At 37.3% G+C, this 17,557-nt stretch overlaps 2 protein-coding genes across 2 annotated transcripts in view; both read left to right on the plus strand.

The window, feature by feature from the left end:
* The window catches only part of LOC133338139 (4-aminobutyrate aminotransferase, mitochondrial), a 129,270-nt gene that overhangs the window by 72,965 nt on the left and 38,748 nt on the right, over window positions 1-17,557 (plus strand). The window lies entirely within an intron of this gene.
* LOC133338129 (myb-like protein AA) lies at window positions 1,595-13,909 on the plus strand. The gene is made up of 6 exons (XM_061546314.1): window positions 1,595-2,029; window positions 2,141-2,405; window positions 2,484-3,640; window positions 3,707-3,812; window positions 12,818-13,023; window positions 13,073-13,909. Exons 1-6 carry the CDS (start codon window positions 1,595-1,597, stop codon window positions 13,907-13,909), a joined length of 3,006 nt encoding a protein of 1,001 aa, XP_061402298.1.

Genomic DNA, 17,557 nt, shown 5'->3' on the forward strand with positions numbered 1-17,557 from the left:
CTTTCACTATCGGAATGATTTATGAACTTCCGGTTTAAATAAATCGATTATTTCATTGGTTCTCTTACCGTTACGTCTCGAAATTTGATAACCGTTCCGTCATGCTTTTTTCCCGGATTCGGAGTGACTTAACCACCCAATTTGTTTGTTACGATGTTGCAAAGTTTCAGGTGGTCTACTCACTTTTTCGTCTCGAAATTTTAAAACCGTTCCGTCATGCTTTTTTTCCCGGATTAAGTTCCCGGTTAAGTCACTCCCGAACATAACCACACAATTTGCTTGTTACGATGTTGCAAAGTTTCAAGTGGTCTGCTTCCTTTTTCAGCTTAGCGTCGCATACTTATATAGGGAAGTGGTCTAACCCGAGTGGAATTAGGTCAGGTGGCACAAGGGAATGTCTAACGGACTGTTTCAATATTCTCTAATTTTCTCGGAATCATACTTATTTACCATGGATACCGTGGAGCTATCAATTTGCTCGGCGGGCGCTGTACCCTGTTCATGATATACGAACAGGGTACAGTCCCTAAGATTCTCCAATGTTCTATCTAAATGTGTCCATTTTATGAAAAACCTCTTAGAAGGTCTACTGTACGCAGAAGGTCACTTTCTATAGATCTGTGCTTCCAATGAAGTCATATAATGACGACTATATATATTATTTACCTTAAGAATATGTCTATACAGTCCTCAGTCTATAGAAAACCTAATGGCATAAATCTCTCCTTTATATTAGGTTGTAGAAAATGTAGTGGAAGGTCTAATTGACATCATTAGAAATACCCGACATACCAATATCCTTGAAATTATATATTGGTATACCGGGTAATTCCAAAGATGTCAGATTAAACGAAGTGACTCCAAAGAAATTAAAATCTTCTCCCGACCATGTTTTGAAAAATCGTCTAAAAGTTAGGCAAAAAACATCACACAAAGAAAGATATGCTCGTTTAGACCTTCCACGGCATTTCCGACAACTTGTAAACTACGCGAAGATGCAAATCCTCCCCTCGTTCTCAAAAAACCAACGAATCAAAAATACAATGCAATTCTGATAGTGTCTTCCAAAGAAGGAGTCAAAATTTACCATGGGAATGTTTTATTAAATCCTTACCTAAAACCTCTCCAACTGTTTAGTCAATAGTCCCCTCTGAAGGTTTACAGAATATCCAAACAATTCAAATAACCGACACCAGGTACAAAATAATTAATATTTATTTTAGGGGCGTCAATATTCGCCACATCAGTCCAAGGATCATTAGCACCCGTCTCCCCTTAGATCGCGTCCGATAGTATTCAGTTATGCTTTCCACAAGCGAATATGCTCGTTATAGCAATTACTTTTATATTAGAAATAAGCGGATTCTTTTCGAATTCTGCATACAAACAGGCTCTTTTGAGATATTTTTGTTTTCAAATATATTTTTTTATGTTAATATTTTATTTTTAAAATATTTTTAGTGGTTTATTTTATTAAATATTATTTTATTCTATATTTGATTTTAAAGTAATATTTAATTTCTTATTAATCATTTACGCCATTTTCTTCTCTTCCTCATTTAAGGTTTGTGATTTTGTTAAATGATGGCCAAAGATGGCGGCTAAACCACCAAAGCCGCCAGGAAATTTTCTAAAAAATCCGCAAAATAGTAAATCTCTAAACAATAATAACAACAGCACTAACTGTGTTGAAACTAATAACAACGGCGACAATTCACCATCAACCGTTTATGACAATACCACACAGTCTACGCCGCAATCTCCAACCTCCAACTCCAACTCCGCCACCTCCACACCACACACCAAGAAATCCGCGTGCAATTGTACAAATATAACTATAATGCACTTGTTTCATGAAATGAAACAAGAATTTCCCACCATACCCGATAACATAGTGACCCAATGTGTCAATGAGAATTGTCATCAACGTGACGAGTGTATACGAATGTTGAGAAATGAATTGGAATTGAATCCAATACCAGTTCAAGCATATCCTGCCAAAGTTTTACATCCGCCAAATACAAATTCGGTGAATAACGCTCAACAGCTACAACAACAACAATACCATAACAATAACAACAACAGCACTGCAATAACAACACCAACAACGGTTAATGTTAAGCCACCACTACAACAAAAGCCCATTGTGCAACAGAAGCCACCATTGAAGCCACCTCTGAAACCTGTAAGACCTGCACCAACACATCCAACGCTCAATAAAATCAACTCACCACAATTGCAGAGAAAAATTCCGCCGTCATCGGTGAATAACAACAACAATTCTCCAGTTCGTCGTCATCTACTCAATAAACAACAGCAGCAGCAGATAACCATATCTGGCGAAGAAAACGTTGCCTCTGTTGGTACGCCAGGTGGTGGTGCATCTTCTGCGCCGTTGGATGTTCGTGACGACGACAACGACGTTATCAACGAAATGAAATTAAATGATATGCCAACAACTACAACAAATACAAAACCAACAGTCTTACAAAAAAGAGAGCCAGAGTATCAAACCTACAACAGCGAGAAGAATGGTGGATGTACTGAGAATAATCGGGCCATTGGTATTGGTGAGACACCAACACCACAGCCCAGAGCAAGACCCACAACGCTCAATTTGAATAATCAACAACAACAGCAGCAACAACAAAGGCAACGTTTAAATGTGCAATTGCAAGAGCATTTTCTGCAGCAGCGTCATAAGCAACAGCAACAACAACCACAACCAGCAGCAGCACTAAATAATGCAACGACAACTAAACCGGTGCGTAAAGCACCACTTCCTCCCATTGCCCCCAAACCCAGCACATTGTCTGCGAGTACGACACCGCAGCAGCACCATCATGCCAATCACATCACTTCCCATTCAAGTAATCACCACCACAACAACAACGCCAACAACTCTGGCGATTCTCTTTCCACTCACCCAACAACAGCTAGCAATAGTCCCCTATCGGAATCAGAGATTTCCGTTAATGTGTCAATATCAACACCACCCTCTCCCACATCATCGACAACATCTAAAACTCACCACCATCAGCAGCAGAATAGTCCACAAAACAAATCGCCAATACGCCATCGTTCAGTCATAACATTACAACCCGAGCCACCGTATACGCGTGATTTTTTCCAACAGACAACCAACTTTGCCACAACACCCGGCGGTACTACAGCGCCCTTAACGCCAACCAGCTACACCTCATCGTCGGTGGTTTCCTCGCCCACAAATTCCGTGGGTACTTCCCAAAAAAGTTATACCTCAGTCAACCTAACACTAAGGCCACCCACCACTGTCCTTAATTCTGCCCTACAACCATCGGCCATTGATATAACCGCGGGACCCGGGTTTTCGGGGGCAAGTGGTGGTGGTAAACATCTCTCGTATTCGAGTACATCGTATGATGCCCGTTTGGGTTATCAGCAAAATTTCCACATAACCGTGACGGATGAGGGAGGTGTGTTTAGTGCCAGTCGCAGACGTCCACAGCGTATGGCGGGACAACAACAACAAGTAAATATTTGTGAAAATCAATATGATGGTAATTCGGATGGTGATGATAATCGTGTAAATTCTTTATATGCCGAACAGCAACAACAAATCCAACAGCAGCAGCAAAAACAGTATTTACAACAGCAACAGAAACAACAACAACAACAGCAGCTGCAACAATTTCACAATAATAACACGGCCATTATTGATCTGCAGCAACAGCAACGGCGAAATAATCCAAATAACAATTTGAAATCACCTCAGGGTATTGGTAGCGGTGAATTTGGCAATATGTGTTTGGCACCACAGCAAGCTGAAGATGGTAAGTTGAGGAGAATGTTGAACACATCGAAGAAGAAGAGAAAGAAGAATTTGACAAGTGGGTATGACAATAAGACACTGGGCATAAAGGCCGTATGCAGATGTCATACATTCAAACAGTATTTTTTTAAATAAGTACAATACGAGGACAGTTCTTAGCCTAGCACAAAAAGCGCGGTATAAACAGAAAAAAGTTAAGTGTTTTGGAAACTTCCTTCTCTGTAATGAACACATATTAAATTTTGTTTCGATCTGGCAACTCCTTCATATAGAAACAGGTGTTCAAAAAGATGCATCAGTTCGTCTTCGGACGGCTCACAAGCAAGACACATTTAAAGAGTTAATCACGCCTACTTGCTTAAAAAAATACAAAATGGCGCTGTGTTTAGCTTTCGATTAACTTGCCACGTGTTTTATCTATCGAACTAAACGAAAAATATAAGAAAATCTCGTTACATATGGTGTTGTATGGTCCTATACCTTCTATTCTAATTGAAAGTGGACTACCTGGAGGAGGACCTGCCTCCGGCTTATAAAGAGAAAAAAGACGCATCCGAAATTATTTACAATGGACAATTTAGAAATGCGTGCTTTTATTTTAAAAACATCATTTAATCATTCTAGACTTAATTTAATACGCTATGCGAAATTCCGTTCAAATCGATTGATATATAGGGACTTTGGTGCACCATTTATATTAACACTAGATTGCCGAAGGCGGTCATTTTGACCGTTTTTCAATTTCAAGTGCAAAACCAGTTGTGTATATTATGGCACAGCTTTTTAAAATTTGGCGACTTTTTGTACCACATAGAACTACGTTTATTAATCATAGTAGCTGCTTACCCCCCTCTTTCATTCCCCGCATTCACATGTGCTATACCTATATAGCCTAATATCTGTCATTTTGAACTCTTGTGAAATATTAAATAATCAAACTACTTCTATTATTGTATAAAGTAAATTTCTTAAATTACCAGATCAGTACAACAACATCGAAAACCAATCGAAAATCAATCGGCCAAAATTTGTTAGTTTGGTGCATTATTTATATAAAATCGGACGGAACTATATATGTGAGCTATATATAAATCTGAACCGATTTTCACGAAACTTATCACACATCAGTGTAGACCTATTTCGGACAAAACTTGGCAGTTTAGTGCACCATTTACATAAAATCGGACGATGTTATAAATGAGAGCTATAAATAAATCTGAACAGATTACTAATAAATTTTTTTGTTTTCTAATGACCAAATTCTTGACGAGGTTTTGATAAAGACCATTATTAAAAAAAATTAAGTACCTGTCTCCGAAATCATCAGGTCAAGAGCCTCAATGAATTTTATTTGGGCATTACACCATTTAAACTATTTATGTGCCAGAATAAAAAAACAATTATTTGTGTTCTCGTGTTCGTTTTTCGAATTCTCCGAAGACTTCAGGCAAACGATTTTGTTGTACCACTCAGAATTATTGGCCTTAGGAGCAAGTAACAACAAATTGGATAAATCGGACCAAGATTTGATATGCCTCCCATATAAGGGGTCTTGAAAGTTTCACTGTTTTGGCCTATATAATCTTTAATATTTAACCAAATTCAATGGAAATTGGTCTATAAAGCAACTGACAAAAAACTGGAAAGATCGGACCAAGATTTGGTATACCTCCTATACAAAATTCGCAAGCCTCCGCAGCTGAGTTTTTTCATACATTCAAATAAAAAAAAAAAAAAAAACTAAAAAATTTAAACTCAATATTCAATCTCATATATACACGAATAGGTTCCTCGACATGACATCATGATGTATAGTGAGTGGCGGACTTTATTTACATTTTGTTAATATTTCTTCGATATCATTACTGACATTTTTTCTGTTACATACATATTTAACTAGCTGTTATAGAGAAGAATAGTTCGATAAGAACTATGACAAAATTAATGATAAGCGGATCACTTCAGCAATTTAAAGTATTTGTGGAATTACAATAAAGAAACTCGAAGCGTATGTGCAAAATAAATTTCCAAGAAAATAGCATTGCGCTAGCAAAGGAACAGCACGTGATAACGATGAGAGTGATAAGCTATTCTAAAAGTATGGGTATTCACGAAGTCTACTTTTTGTAAATTAAAAGAGAGCAATTATTAGAAGGTGGAAGGTATATGGAAATTTATTTGGGGTTTTTATAAATAAAAAACTCGTTTATGGCTCAACGGGGATTTTCTTTCATATTTCAATTTTTTTCTCTTTTTATACCCTACACAACTATGTTGTCAGGGTATTATAGCTTTGTGCAGCCCCAAGAGTTTGTAACGCCGCGAAATATTGGTCCTAGACCCACTTTTAAGTATACCGATCGTCATATCTCGACTAGCTGATTCGATCTAGACATGTGTGTCCGTCCGTCCGACTGTCCATTATAATTTGTAAACACGATACAGGCCACAGTTATGGACCAATCTTCACGAAATTTTGCATGTAGGATGGGTTCTGGCCAATGAAGACCCCTATTGTTTTTGGAAAAGATCGGCTAATATTTAGGGGATGAAATGGACCAAATACTAAATTTTGGTCGGTTTTTCTGGTCGCTCCAGAGGCCGCAATAATGGCCCGAACATCGTGAAATTTTCCATGGAGAAGGGGATCGGGCCAAAGAATAAGCATGCCTGTTTTTATAGAGATCGGTCAATATTTAGCGGGTCAAATGGACCCTGACTTTTCTGTGAAAAATTACAAAATTTGTATTCTATAGGGTATATATTTACCCCTGAAGGACACAGACCCGAGAAGTTTATATTATATCCAAGAGGAGTGGTTGACCTTTAAATTAATACCAATTATATTGTTGTATGTGCTCGGATGTGGGAGTTACACCTACATATTTACAGGTATCTCCGTATTCCTATATTATTTTGTAACCCATTATCACTCTAGAGAGCGGAACTATAGAGCTGATCGCTTTGAAATGTTCCATGAGGTTCCAGTTTTGATCAAGGACAACGCCTATAATTTTCGGTGATGATCAGATAATAATTTTGGAATGAAGTGGACCGAAAACTTAATTTTTTGTGCTATTTACCTCTAATCGGGCAAGAGGGTGCAAATATCACGAAATATTGCCCAGGCTCGGAATAAACATCCGCAGAAAATTTGAGTTCCGTGGTAGTTGTGTAGGGTATCAATGGTTTTTGCTCCGCTCACTGGTTTCTATTATGTAAATCAAATGTAATAACCGGTTTAATGTGTAAACACATTATTCGAATATAACATTTACGTATAGGCCTTTAACCAACCACATTCCTTTACATTTCACTTTTCCGGTCATCTGCATTTAAATTCAATTGACCACCACCACAAAAATCCAATACACTTGGAATGCATTTCAGTTCAAATTTTCTTTCATTTATATTTTCTTTTGATTAAAATGAAACGTAAATTGTGGTGGAATTTTTTTGTTTGTTTGTCTACATGTTGTTATTTTTGTTGTTCTTATCTATAAATTTCGAAAAAAAAAGAAATAACAATACAAATTATACAATGATCTGCTGCCTTATCAATGACAGACAATAAGTGGGGGAAACTAAAACCAACATTTTAGTCTAATGGCATTTTTCTTTTGCGCTAAGCAATAATTTCTTGGTTGGTCTGTCTAGAGACCCTAGGTCCTTATAAAGACCAATTGGTCTGTATATAAACCCTAGGTCTTTATAAAGACCTATTGGTCGGTATAGAGCCCACAGGTCATTATAAAGACCAATTGGTCTGTATAGAGACCAGAGGTATTTATAAAGACCAATTGGGCTGTATAGAGACCCAAGGTATTTATAAAGACCAATTGGTCTGCATAGAGACCAGAGATCTGTATAGGGACCACAGGTCTTTTTAAAGACCAATTTGTATGTATAGAGACCATAGGAGAAATTCCTTTGATCAATTCAAACATTCCATTATTAAAATTCGGCCAAGGTAAATTTTTAAAATTTCATTAACCTATGGATCCGTCAAGTATATAGGCGGATTAAATATTCCTTTGAAGTTGATATTAACCAGTTAATCGTTTAATTTGCCATGTTAGCTATTTTTGTTGTTTGTGATGAATGCTTAACGTGACAATTTGTTGACGTCAAAAAAAAAAAGAGATAATTTGCAATGTTTTTTCAGTGTTTTCATTTTCACTTTCAAGTTCAGGGCAAATCACATTCAAACACACACACATAAATCTATGTCATTTTTTATTATTTTTCTTCTCTATGGTGTTGCATATTTGAAACACACAAAAAATATAGAAAGCAATAATTGAAAATCTATGTCTATGTGTGTGTGTGTGTGTGTGCGAATTTCCCATGCTGCTATTTGAGAAAATTCTCAAATGATCACGAGTTATAATCCATTTTATTTCAAATAAAAAATCCCAATATAAACAAATCATCTATTTATTTCTGAACTGACTCGCACCTCCCATTGTGGGTGTGTTTGTTGCTCTTGTTTTTTCTCCTTGCCAATAGATTAATTTCTTATGTGTGTGAGTTTGTTGTTTTTTTATTTTTATTAAAAATGTTTTTTTTTCTCAGAAAATTTTAGGTAAAAATAAATTATGAAATGTTTTGCTTCTTGGATATTTTTATATTGGCGTGACACTTTTTTTTTAATTTGTTTAACGAAAAATAGATCATCTCTATCTAAAATTAGATTTGGATTTTCTTCGAAAATTGATTTGATTTGCCATTTCACATGAACGACCAAGCAACATGGCGGTGGTGATAGAAAATCCCGTAGTTTCTACACAGACCACTTTGTGTTTATAAAGACCTCTGGTATCTATACAGACCAATTGGTCTTCATAAAGACCTCTGGTCTCTATACAGATCAATTGGTCTTTATAAAGACCTCTGGTCTCTATACAGACCAATTGGTCTTTATAAAGACCTCTGGTCTCTACACAGACCAATTGGTCTTTATAAAGACCTCTGGTCTCTATACAGACCAATTGGTCTTTATAAAGACCTCTGGTCTCTATACAGACCAATTGGTCTTTATAAAGACCTCTGGTCTCTATACAGACCAATTGGTCTTTATAAAGACCTCTGGTCTCTATACAAACCAATTGGTCTTTATAAAGACCTCTGGTCTCTATACAGACCAATTGGTCTTTATAAAGACCTCTGGTCTCTATACAGACCAATTGGTCTTTATAAAGACCTCTGGTCTCTATACAGACCAATTGGTTTTTATAAAGACCTCTGGTCTCTATTCAGACCAATTGGTCTTTATAAAGACCTCTGGTCTCTATACAGACCAATTGGTTTTTATAAAGACCTCTGGTCTCTATACAGACCAATTGGTCTTTATAAAGACCTCTGGTCTCTACACAGACCAATTGGTCTTTATAAAGACCTCTGGTCTCTATACAGACCAATTGGTCTTTATAAAGACCTCTGGTCTCTATACAGACCAATTGGTCTTTATAAAGACCTCTGGTCTCTATACAGACCAATTGGTCTTTATAAAGACCTCTGGTCTCTATACAGACCAATTGGTCTTTATAAAGACCTCTGGTCTCTATACAGACCAATTGGTCTTTATAAAGACCTCTGGTCTCTATACAGACCAATTGGTCTTTATAAAGACCTCTGGTCTCTATACAGACCAATTGGTCTTTATAAAGACCTCTGGTCTCTATACAGACCAATTGGTCTTTATAAAGACCTCTGGTCTCTATACAGACCAATTGGTCTTTATAAAGACCTCTGGTCTCTATACAGACCAATTGGTCTTTATAAAGACCTCTGGTCTCTATACAGACCAATTGGTCTTTATAAAGACCTCTGGTCTCTATACAGACCAATTGGTCTTTATAAAGACCTCTGGTCTCTATACAGACCAATTGGTCTTTATAAAGACCTCTGGTCTCTATACAGACCAATTGGTCTTTATAAAGACCTCTGGTCTCTATACAGACCAATTGGTCTTTATAAAGACCTCTGGTCTCTATACAGACCAATTGGTCTTTATAAAGACCTCTGGTCTCTATACAGACCAATTGGTCTTTATAAAGACCTCTGGTCTCTATACAGACCAATTGGTCTTTATAAAGACCTCTGGTCTCTATACAGACCAATTGGTCTTTATAAAGACCTCTGGTCTCTATACAGACCAATTGGTCTTTATAAAGACCTCTGGTCTCTATACAGACCAATTGGTCTTTATAAAGACCTCTGGTCTCTATACAGACCAATTGGTCTTTATAAAGACCTCTGGTCTCTATACAGACCAATTGGTCTTTATAAAGACCTCTGGTCTCTATACAGACCAATTGGTCTTTATAAAGACCTCTGGTCTCTATACAGACCAATTGGTCTTTATAAAGACCTCTGGTCTCTATACAGACCAATTGGTCTTTATAAAGACCTCTGGTCTCTATACAGACCAATTGGTCTTTATAAAGACCTCTGGTCTCTATACAGACCAATTGGTCTTTATAAAGACCTCTGGTCTCTATACAGACCAATTGGTCTTTATAAAGACCTCTGGTCTCTATACAGACCAATTGGTCTTTATAAAGACCTCTGGTCTCTATACAGACCAATTGGTCTTTATAAAGACCTCTGGTCTCTATACAGACCAATTGGTCTTTATAAAGACCTCTGGTCTCTATACAGACCAATTGGTCTTTATAAAGACCTCTGGTCTCTATACAGACCAATTGGTCTTTATAAAGACCTCTGGTCTCTATACAGACCAATTGGTCTTTATAAAGACCTCTGGTCTCTATACAGACCAATTGGTCTTTATAAAGACCTCTGGTCTCTATACAGACCAATTGGTCTTTATAAAGACCTCTGGTCTCTATACAGACCAATTGGTCTTTATAAAGGCCTCTGGTCTCTATACAGACCAATTGGTCTTTATAAAGACCTCTGGTCTCTATACAGACCAATTGGTCTTTATAAAGACCTCTGGTCTCTATACAGACCAATTGGTCTTTATAAAGACCTCTGGTCTCTATACCGACCAATTGGTCTGGTCTCTATAAAGACCTCTGGTCTCTATACAGACCAATTGGTCTTTATAAAGACCTCTGGTCTCTATACAGACCAATTGGTCTTTATAAAGACCTCTGGTCTCTATACAGACCAATTGGTCTTTATAAAGACCTCTGGTCTCTATACAGACCAATTGGTCTTTATAAAGACCTCTGGTCTCTATACAGACCAATTGGTCTTTATAAAGACCTCTGGTCTCTATACAGACCAATTGGTCTTTATAAAGACCTCTGGTCTCTATACAGACCAATTGGTCTTTATAAAGACCTCTGGTCTCTATACAGGTCTTTATAAAGACCTCTGGTCTCTATACAGACCAATTGGTCTTTATAAAGACCTCTGGTCTCTATACAGACCAATTGGTCTTTATAAAGACCTCTGGTCTCTATACAGACCAATTGGTCTTTATAAAGACCTCTGGTCTCTATACAGACCAATTGGTCTTTATAAAGACCTCTGGTCTCTATACAGACCAATTGGTCTTTATAAAGACCTCTGGTCTCTATACAGACCAATTGGTCTTTATAAAGACCTCTGGTCTCTATACAGACCAATTGGTCTTTATAAAGACCTCTGGTCTCTATACAGACCAATTGGTCTTTATAAAGACCTCTGGTCTCTATACAGACCAATTGGTCTTTATAAAGACCTCTGGTCTCTATACAGACCAATTGGTCTTTATAAAGACCTCTGGTCTCTATACAGACCAATTGGTCTTTATAAAGACCTCTGGTCTCTATACAGACCAATTGGTCTTTATAAAGACCTCTGGTCTCTATACAGACCAATTGGTCTTTATAAAGACCTCTGGTCTCTATACAGACCAATTGGTCTTTATAAAGACCTCTGGTCTCTATACAGACCAATTGGTCTTTATAAAGACCTCTGGTCTCTATACAGACCAATTGGTCTTTATAAAGACCTCTGGTCTCTATACAGACCAATTGGTCTTTATAAAGACCTCTGGTCTCTATACAGACCAATTGGTCTTTATAAAGACCTCTGGTCTCTATACAGACCAATTGGTCTTTATAAAGACCTCTGGTCTCTATACAGACCAATTGGTCTGGTCTTTATAAAGACCTCTGGTCTCTATACAGACCAATTGGTCTTTATAAAGACCTCTGGTCTCTATACAGACCAATTGGTCTTTATAAAGACCTCTGGTCTCTATACAGACCAATTGGTCTTTATAAAGACCTCTGGTCTCTATACAGACCAATTGGTCTTTATAAAGACCTCTGGTCTCTATACAGACCAATTGGTCTTTATAAAGACCTCTGGTCTCTATACAGACCAATTGGTCTTTATAAAGACCTCTGGTCTCTATACAGACCAATTGGTCTTTATAAAGACCTCTGGTCTCTATACAGACCAATTGGTCTTTATAAAGACCTCTGGTCTCTATACAGACCAATTGGTCTTTATAAAGACCTCTGGTCTCTATACAGACCAATTGGTCTCTATACAGACCAATAGGTTTTATAAAGACCTCTGGTCTCTATACAGACCAATTGGTCTTTACGAAGACCTCGGATTTCCATGCAGGCCAATTGGTCTTTATAAAAACCTCGAGTCTCCATGCAGACCAATTGGTCTTTGATAAATTAATAAAATCGAGGTTTTTACGAAGACCTCGGATTTCCATGCAGGCCAATTGGTCTTTATAAAAACCTCGAGTCTCCATGCAGACCAATTGGTCTTTGATAAATTAATAAAATCGAGGTTTTTACGAAGACCTCGGATTTCCATGCAGGCCAATTGGTCTTTATAAAAACCTCGAGTCTCCATGCAGACCAATTGGTCTTTGATAAATTAATAAAATCGATTCGTATAACTGTATGGGTGCTACAATGAAATATAGACCATTATTGACGTTTTTTGAACGGACATTTTCTACCCACTAAGACTCTGTTTAATTCTCTTTTTTAAATTTTCTTGTTTTCTATCCCAAAACAGAAATTGTTGCCGAGGTCCTGGAACGACAAAAGAAACGGCGTGACAAATTGGCAGCGGCCTTGCGGGAAAATAAGAAACGTTTGGGACAGGTGGAACAAGAAGTTAATTTAATAACAGGTACCATACCAGATGGTTTAGCGGAAAGACTGGATACAGAAATACAGAGATTAAGGTCTGAATGTCAAGCAATGCTGAGGAGTAGTAAGTATTTTGGTGGGAATAATTTTCCTAATCCAATTGAATTAAATTAATTTCTCGTGTTCTATTTTCTCTCCTACCTCACCAGGTAATCCAATGGCTAATCAATATCCACAGCAGCAGCAACAAACACCACAACCATTCCCAAGACAAAGAAATGACAGACCACCACCTCGACCGCCACCACCCCGTCAAACAAGTTTAGATATAATACAACATCATTCAACAGCAACACCTACATCACCGCACACACCTGCCTCTTTGCCAAATTTCAATGGCCACAACGCCACAATGTCGTCTCCCCTACTGGGAACGGGCTATACACAGCATCAACAACAACAATTCCAACATTCGCACTCATTATCGCCTTCAATCTATTCGCAACAACAACAATCGCCCCAATCCTATCATCCACCATCACCCAGCCATCTCAATGGCGTTGGCCTAAACGACGATGTTCATCATTACTATTCAGATACGGATAATGGTGGTGACTACGATGATGATGACGATGACGACGAGGAGTTAATCGAGCACTGGGAGTGCAATATGTGTACATTCCGTAATCATCCGCAATTGAATATGTGTGAATGCTGTGACAATGTCCGAATTCTACCCGGTACGCTACAAAATCTCTCACGAGCCATATCCACTAATTCCGCTTGCTCAGATGCCAGTTCGCTGGCTGTAACTAATCGATCGATGACAAATGTTAATGCTTTGCGCAGTGCCAGTGGTAATTCTTTGAATTCGAACATGGGTACAAATACAGCAGCTACCACCAATGCTGGTGCTGCCACTGTTGCTGCATCCGCATCAGCAACAAATGGCAATTTAGAGCATGATACTAATTTGGCTCAACAACAATTACAACATTTTGCTTTGCATACCTAATTTGTTCCGCCCCCACCCCCCGTATATATTATTAACCTCAAAATCTAAAAACAATTTTAGACGCTTTCTTTGTTTTAATTTCAAAACGGCAATAATAATAATAATTTAATATCAAACAAATATTTAACTCTTTAACGTGTTCCAAGCATGATAAAAGCTTTTTTATTTTAATTTTTTTCTTTAATTGTAATTGTAATTTAATTTTCTTATTTAATATTTTTGTGTTACATTTTAATGTTTTGATATATCTTTTAAACATGTCTTGTATTTGTTTGTTATTTAACTTTCAACAATAATCATCATGTATGTATGTACGTATATATCTGTTTTGTAATGTAAGTATCTATATAATCTGTGATAGTTAATCAAAAAATCCAACAACAACAAAAAGTATGAGTTGTTGATATGAAAAAAAATAAAATCGATTGCAAAAACTATTTTTGCAATTTAGCCAAACAAACAAAGACAATGAAATCTATAAAATTAAAGTTTTAAATATCAAAAAAATAAATATATATACTATCCAATAATATAAAACAATTTTAACAAAATAAAACGTGTGTTACACTATTCCCAATCAATGAATTTTAGTTGGTATTATTAGTGTTCTTATTACACATTGTTTGGAATGGACATTTTGTTTGGTTTTAAAATAGAACGTTTCATAGATGATGTTCCGTAAGGGTACCGAAATAATAATAAATATATTATATTCCGAATTCGAATATTCTCTGACCAATATAAAGACAATCACAACGAAGAGAAATAAAATCGTCGAAAAATTGCTTATTAGCCAGACTAACATTATGAGGATCCCCTGACACTACGCCAAAGACAATCATTTCTTATGATGGTTTTGTACGAGCCAAAACGACCCAACCAAAAATTGTCCTAAGGTTCTAGAGGTCACATTCGGTAGTATCTATAAGAAAAAAGTTCTCTAGTCACTAGCTGGCAGTAATCGAGGACCTTATACACCCGCCATCGATATCAACTGAAGCATGAACGTATACATGCTTCACTAGTACAAAATGAAAAAAAAAATAATCGCTGTTGCAATTATAAATTTACTGTGGACAATTTTCATTTCGGGGAGGGCCTCCCTCAGTCTACGTCGCTGAACAGAATAGCAGTAGCGTAGCTACCTAAACAAACTAGTGAGGTTGTGGCACAACTGAAATCTAGCTGGTGTAGGCTACTTAATTCGTATTGAGTGATATGAATGTCTCGCATTTGGTAATGGTCCACTAGACAGGCTTAATTATAGATTGAACGAGTGGAAGTCACCGCTTTTTTGAAATTGGAATAAGAATACGAACTCGCCTAGCGAATTTCGTTTGTGTTTCTGCTGAACCAATGGAATTAGATCCCGAATACAGATATTTTTATACCCTTCACCACACTGTGGCACAAGGTAATATGTTTGTTACATGCAAAAGGGTAAGATAGAGACCCATGGCTTACTTACTTAGCTGGCTTGTTACAGAACGGTTGTTCCATAAGACGAGCTTAAAAAAGATTTCCAAGCGCGTCGGTCTTGTGCTCATCTCCTCCAATTTGAAAGACCACGTTCCAAGATGTTGTCTTCTACTTGGTCTTTCCATCAAATTCGTGGGGAAGGTCCTTCTGTGGGAACCTTCAGTAGGCTCGCTTTTTTATGACTTTTGAGCGTTCCAATATGTTGTCTTCTACTTGGTCTTTCCATCAAATTCGTGGGTAAGGTCCTTCTGTGGGAACCATCAGTAGGCTTTTTTATGCCTTTTGAGCAGGGTGCAGCGTAATCGCTGCAGCTCAATACGACTATGTCGAGAATTCGGAGAATTTTTCTTTCAAACACACCAAGAGCTGCTTATCTGCTTGCGCAACTACCCATGCTTCAGATCCATATAAAACGAATGATAGCAGTACCAAACGAATGACATGCTACACTGCTTACTTAGCCATAGTAGCATGTCATTCGTTTGGTACTGATATCATTCGTTTTATTTATGGCTGTACCAAGGTATATAAACTCTTTGACTACCTGGAAGCTGTTGTTTTCAAGTTCCACAGTTGGTCCGAGTCTACTGGGCGTCTTGCTCGTTGATACCATCAGCTTGGTCTTCTCGCCGTTTACCGCTCGCAATGTTCGACCCATTATATCGATACCATTGGCGTAGGCGAGTACCATGTGTTGTTTGGTGTACAGAGTGCCATTTCTGTTCACCCCTGCGTCTCGTATGACCTTTTCCAGCAGGATGTTAAACAGGTCTCACGACAAACTGTCACCTCGTCTGATTCCTCGTTCGACATTGGATATTTTCCCGTATTTGGCGCAGAGTGAAAATCTGGTCAATGGTGGATTTGCAAGGTCTGAAGCCGCATTTGTATTGTCCAATAATGTCAATGACCATTGGCTTCAATCGTTTACACAACACGCTGGATAACACTTTATATGCGATGGGAAGGAGACTTATTCCTCTATAGTTGGCACATATCGTCTTGTTTCTTGTGGTATACACCATATACCGTCATCTCTTACTGGTTCTGGGATATCTTCTTCACCGCCACTATTTGATACCAGAAGCTTTGCAAAATGCTCCTTCCAGGTCCTCAACACGCTGTCTGTATCTGTCACCAGGTTTCCTCTTCATCTCTACAGGAGGATGTGCATGCACCAAAACCTTCGGCATTTTGTTTTACTCGTTGGTAAAATTTCCAGACTTCATTCTGACTCCTGTACATCTCGATTTGCTCTCGCTCACGTTTTTCTTGTTCTTTCTCCTTTTATGAAAACACGTTTCTCCTCTCTCCCGATAATTCTCAATCACATTACGTGTTGCTACTGTCTGCAGAATTGCCCTATACGCTGCATTTTTCACATCAGTAGCATTACGACACTCCTGATCGTACCATGGGTTTTTTAGTGGTGGTTTTTGGTACAAGACAAGAAGTGCTTTCGTCAAGCAGGTGGGTAAAAAAATTGCAAAACTTACAGATGTAAGTATAGCCTAACGTGTGTTAACTTGTGTTGAAAGCGTATCACGAAGTCGGTCCCTACTTTTCTTACAGGTTTTCCATTGGGTTTGAGTAGGACAGTTATCGTTGATGGGTGTCAGTTGAGAATTCCCAATATCTGGAATATTTGCATAGTCCAATATAATAATAATAATGGCATATTTAACTTTTTTTTTAAACTTAGTTTTTGACACCGATCTTCTTCTTAGAAAAATACTGAAGGTTGAGCTTAAGCAATAGAATGTATAGCATATTTTTTTATTTCTCAGAATTTTCCATATTTTATTATACCATATTTTTGGTTTGTGAAAGATATAAATAAACTAAACAGTAAACAAATTCCCAAAATTCCATAAAGAAATATTTTATTTTGTTTTCTTTAGAATGCATATAAATAATTGCATTGAACATATCTGAAGATATATGAAGATTATATAAGCTATTTAGTTAATGGGTAAATATATATTTAAATCATTTTAGCATGACGTTGTAGTTGTTGTTTATTCTTTTGTTATTTTTAATAAATTGTTTAGCATATTGATGCAAAGAATGTGCTTGCAAAAACAGCTTGATAAATATTAGAGGCAAAACGTGTACGCCTAATAAAAAAATACAAATTATAGGAGAGATATGCATTTATTTTGGGTCATA

The sequence above is a fragment of the Musca vetustissima genome, unplaced genomic scaffold (assembly GCF_032173495.1).
Source record: "Musca vetustissima isolate MV318-11 ecotype Yass unplaced genomic scaffold, APGP_CSIRO_Mvet_v1 utg32807, whole genome shotgun sequence".
NCBI lineage: Eukaryota > Metazoa > Arthropoda > Insecta > Diptera > Muscidae > Musca > Musca vetustissima.

Excerpts from the sequence above, each read along its gene's own strand:
- LOC133338129 (XM_061546314.1), top strand. The coding sequence starts at position 1,595 with ATGGCGGCTAAACCACCAAAGCCGCCAGGAAATTTTCTAAAAAATCCG. Across the intron at positions 3,813-12,817 it reads ACCACAGCAAGCTGAAGATG|AAATTGTTGCCGAGGTCCTG; the intron begins GTAAGTTGAGGA and ends ATCCCAAAACAG. Across the intron at positions 13,024-13,072 it reads CAATGCTGAGGAGTAGTAAG|TCGTGTTCTATTTTCTCTCC; the intron begins TATTTTGGTGGG and ends TAAATTAATTTC.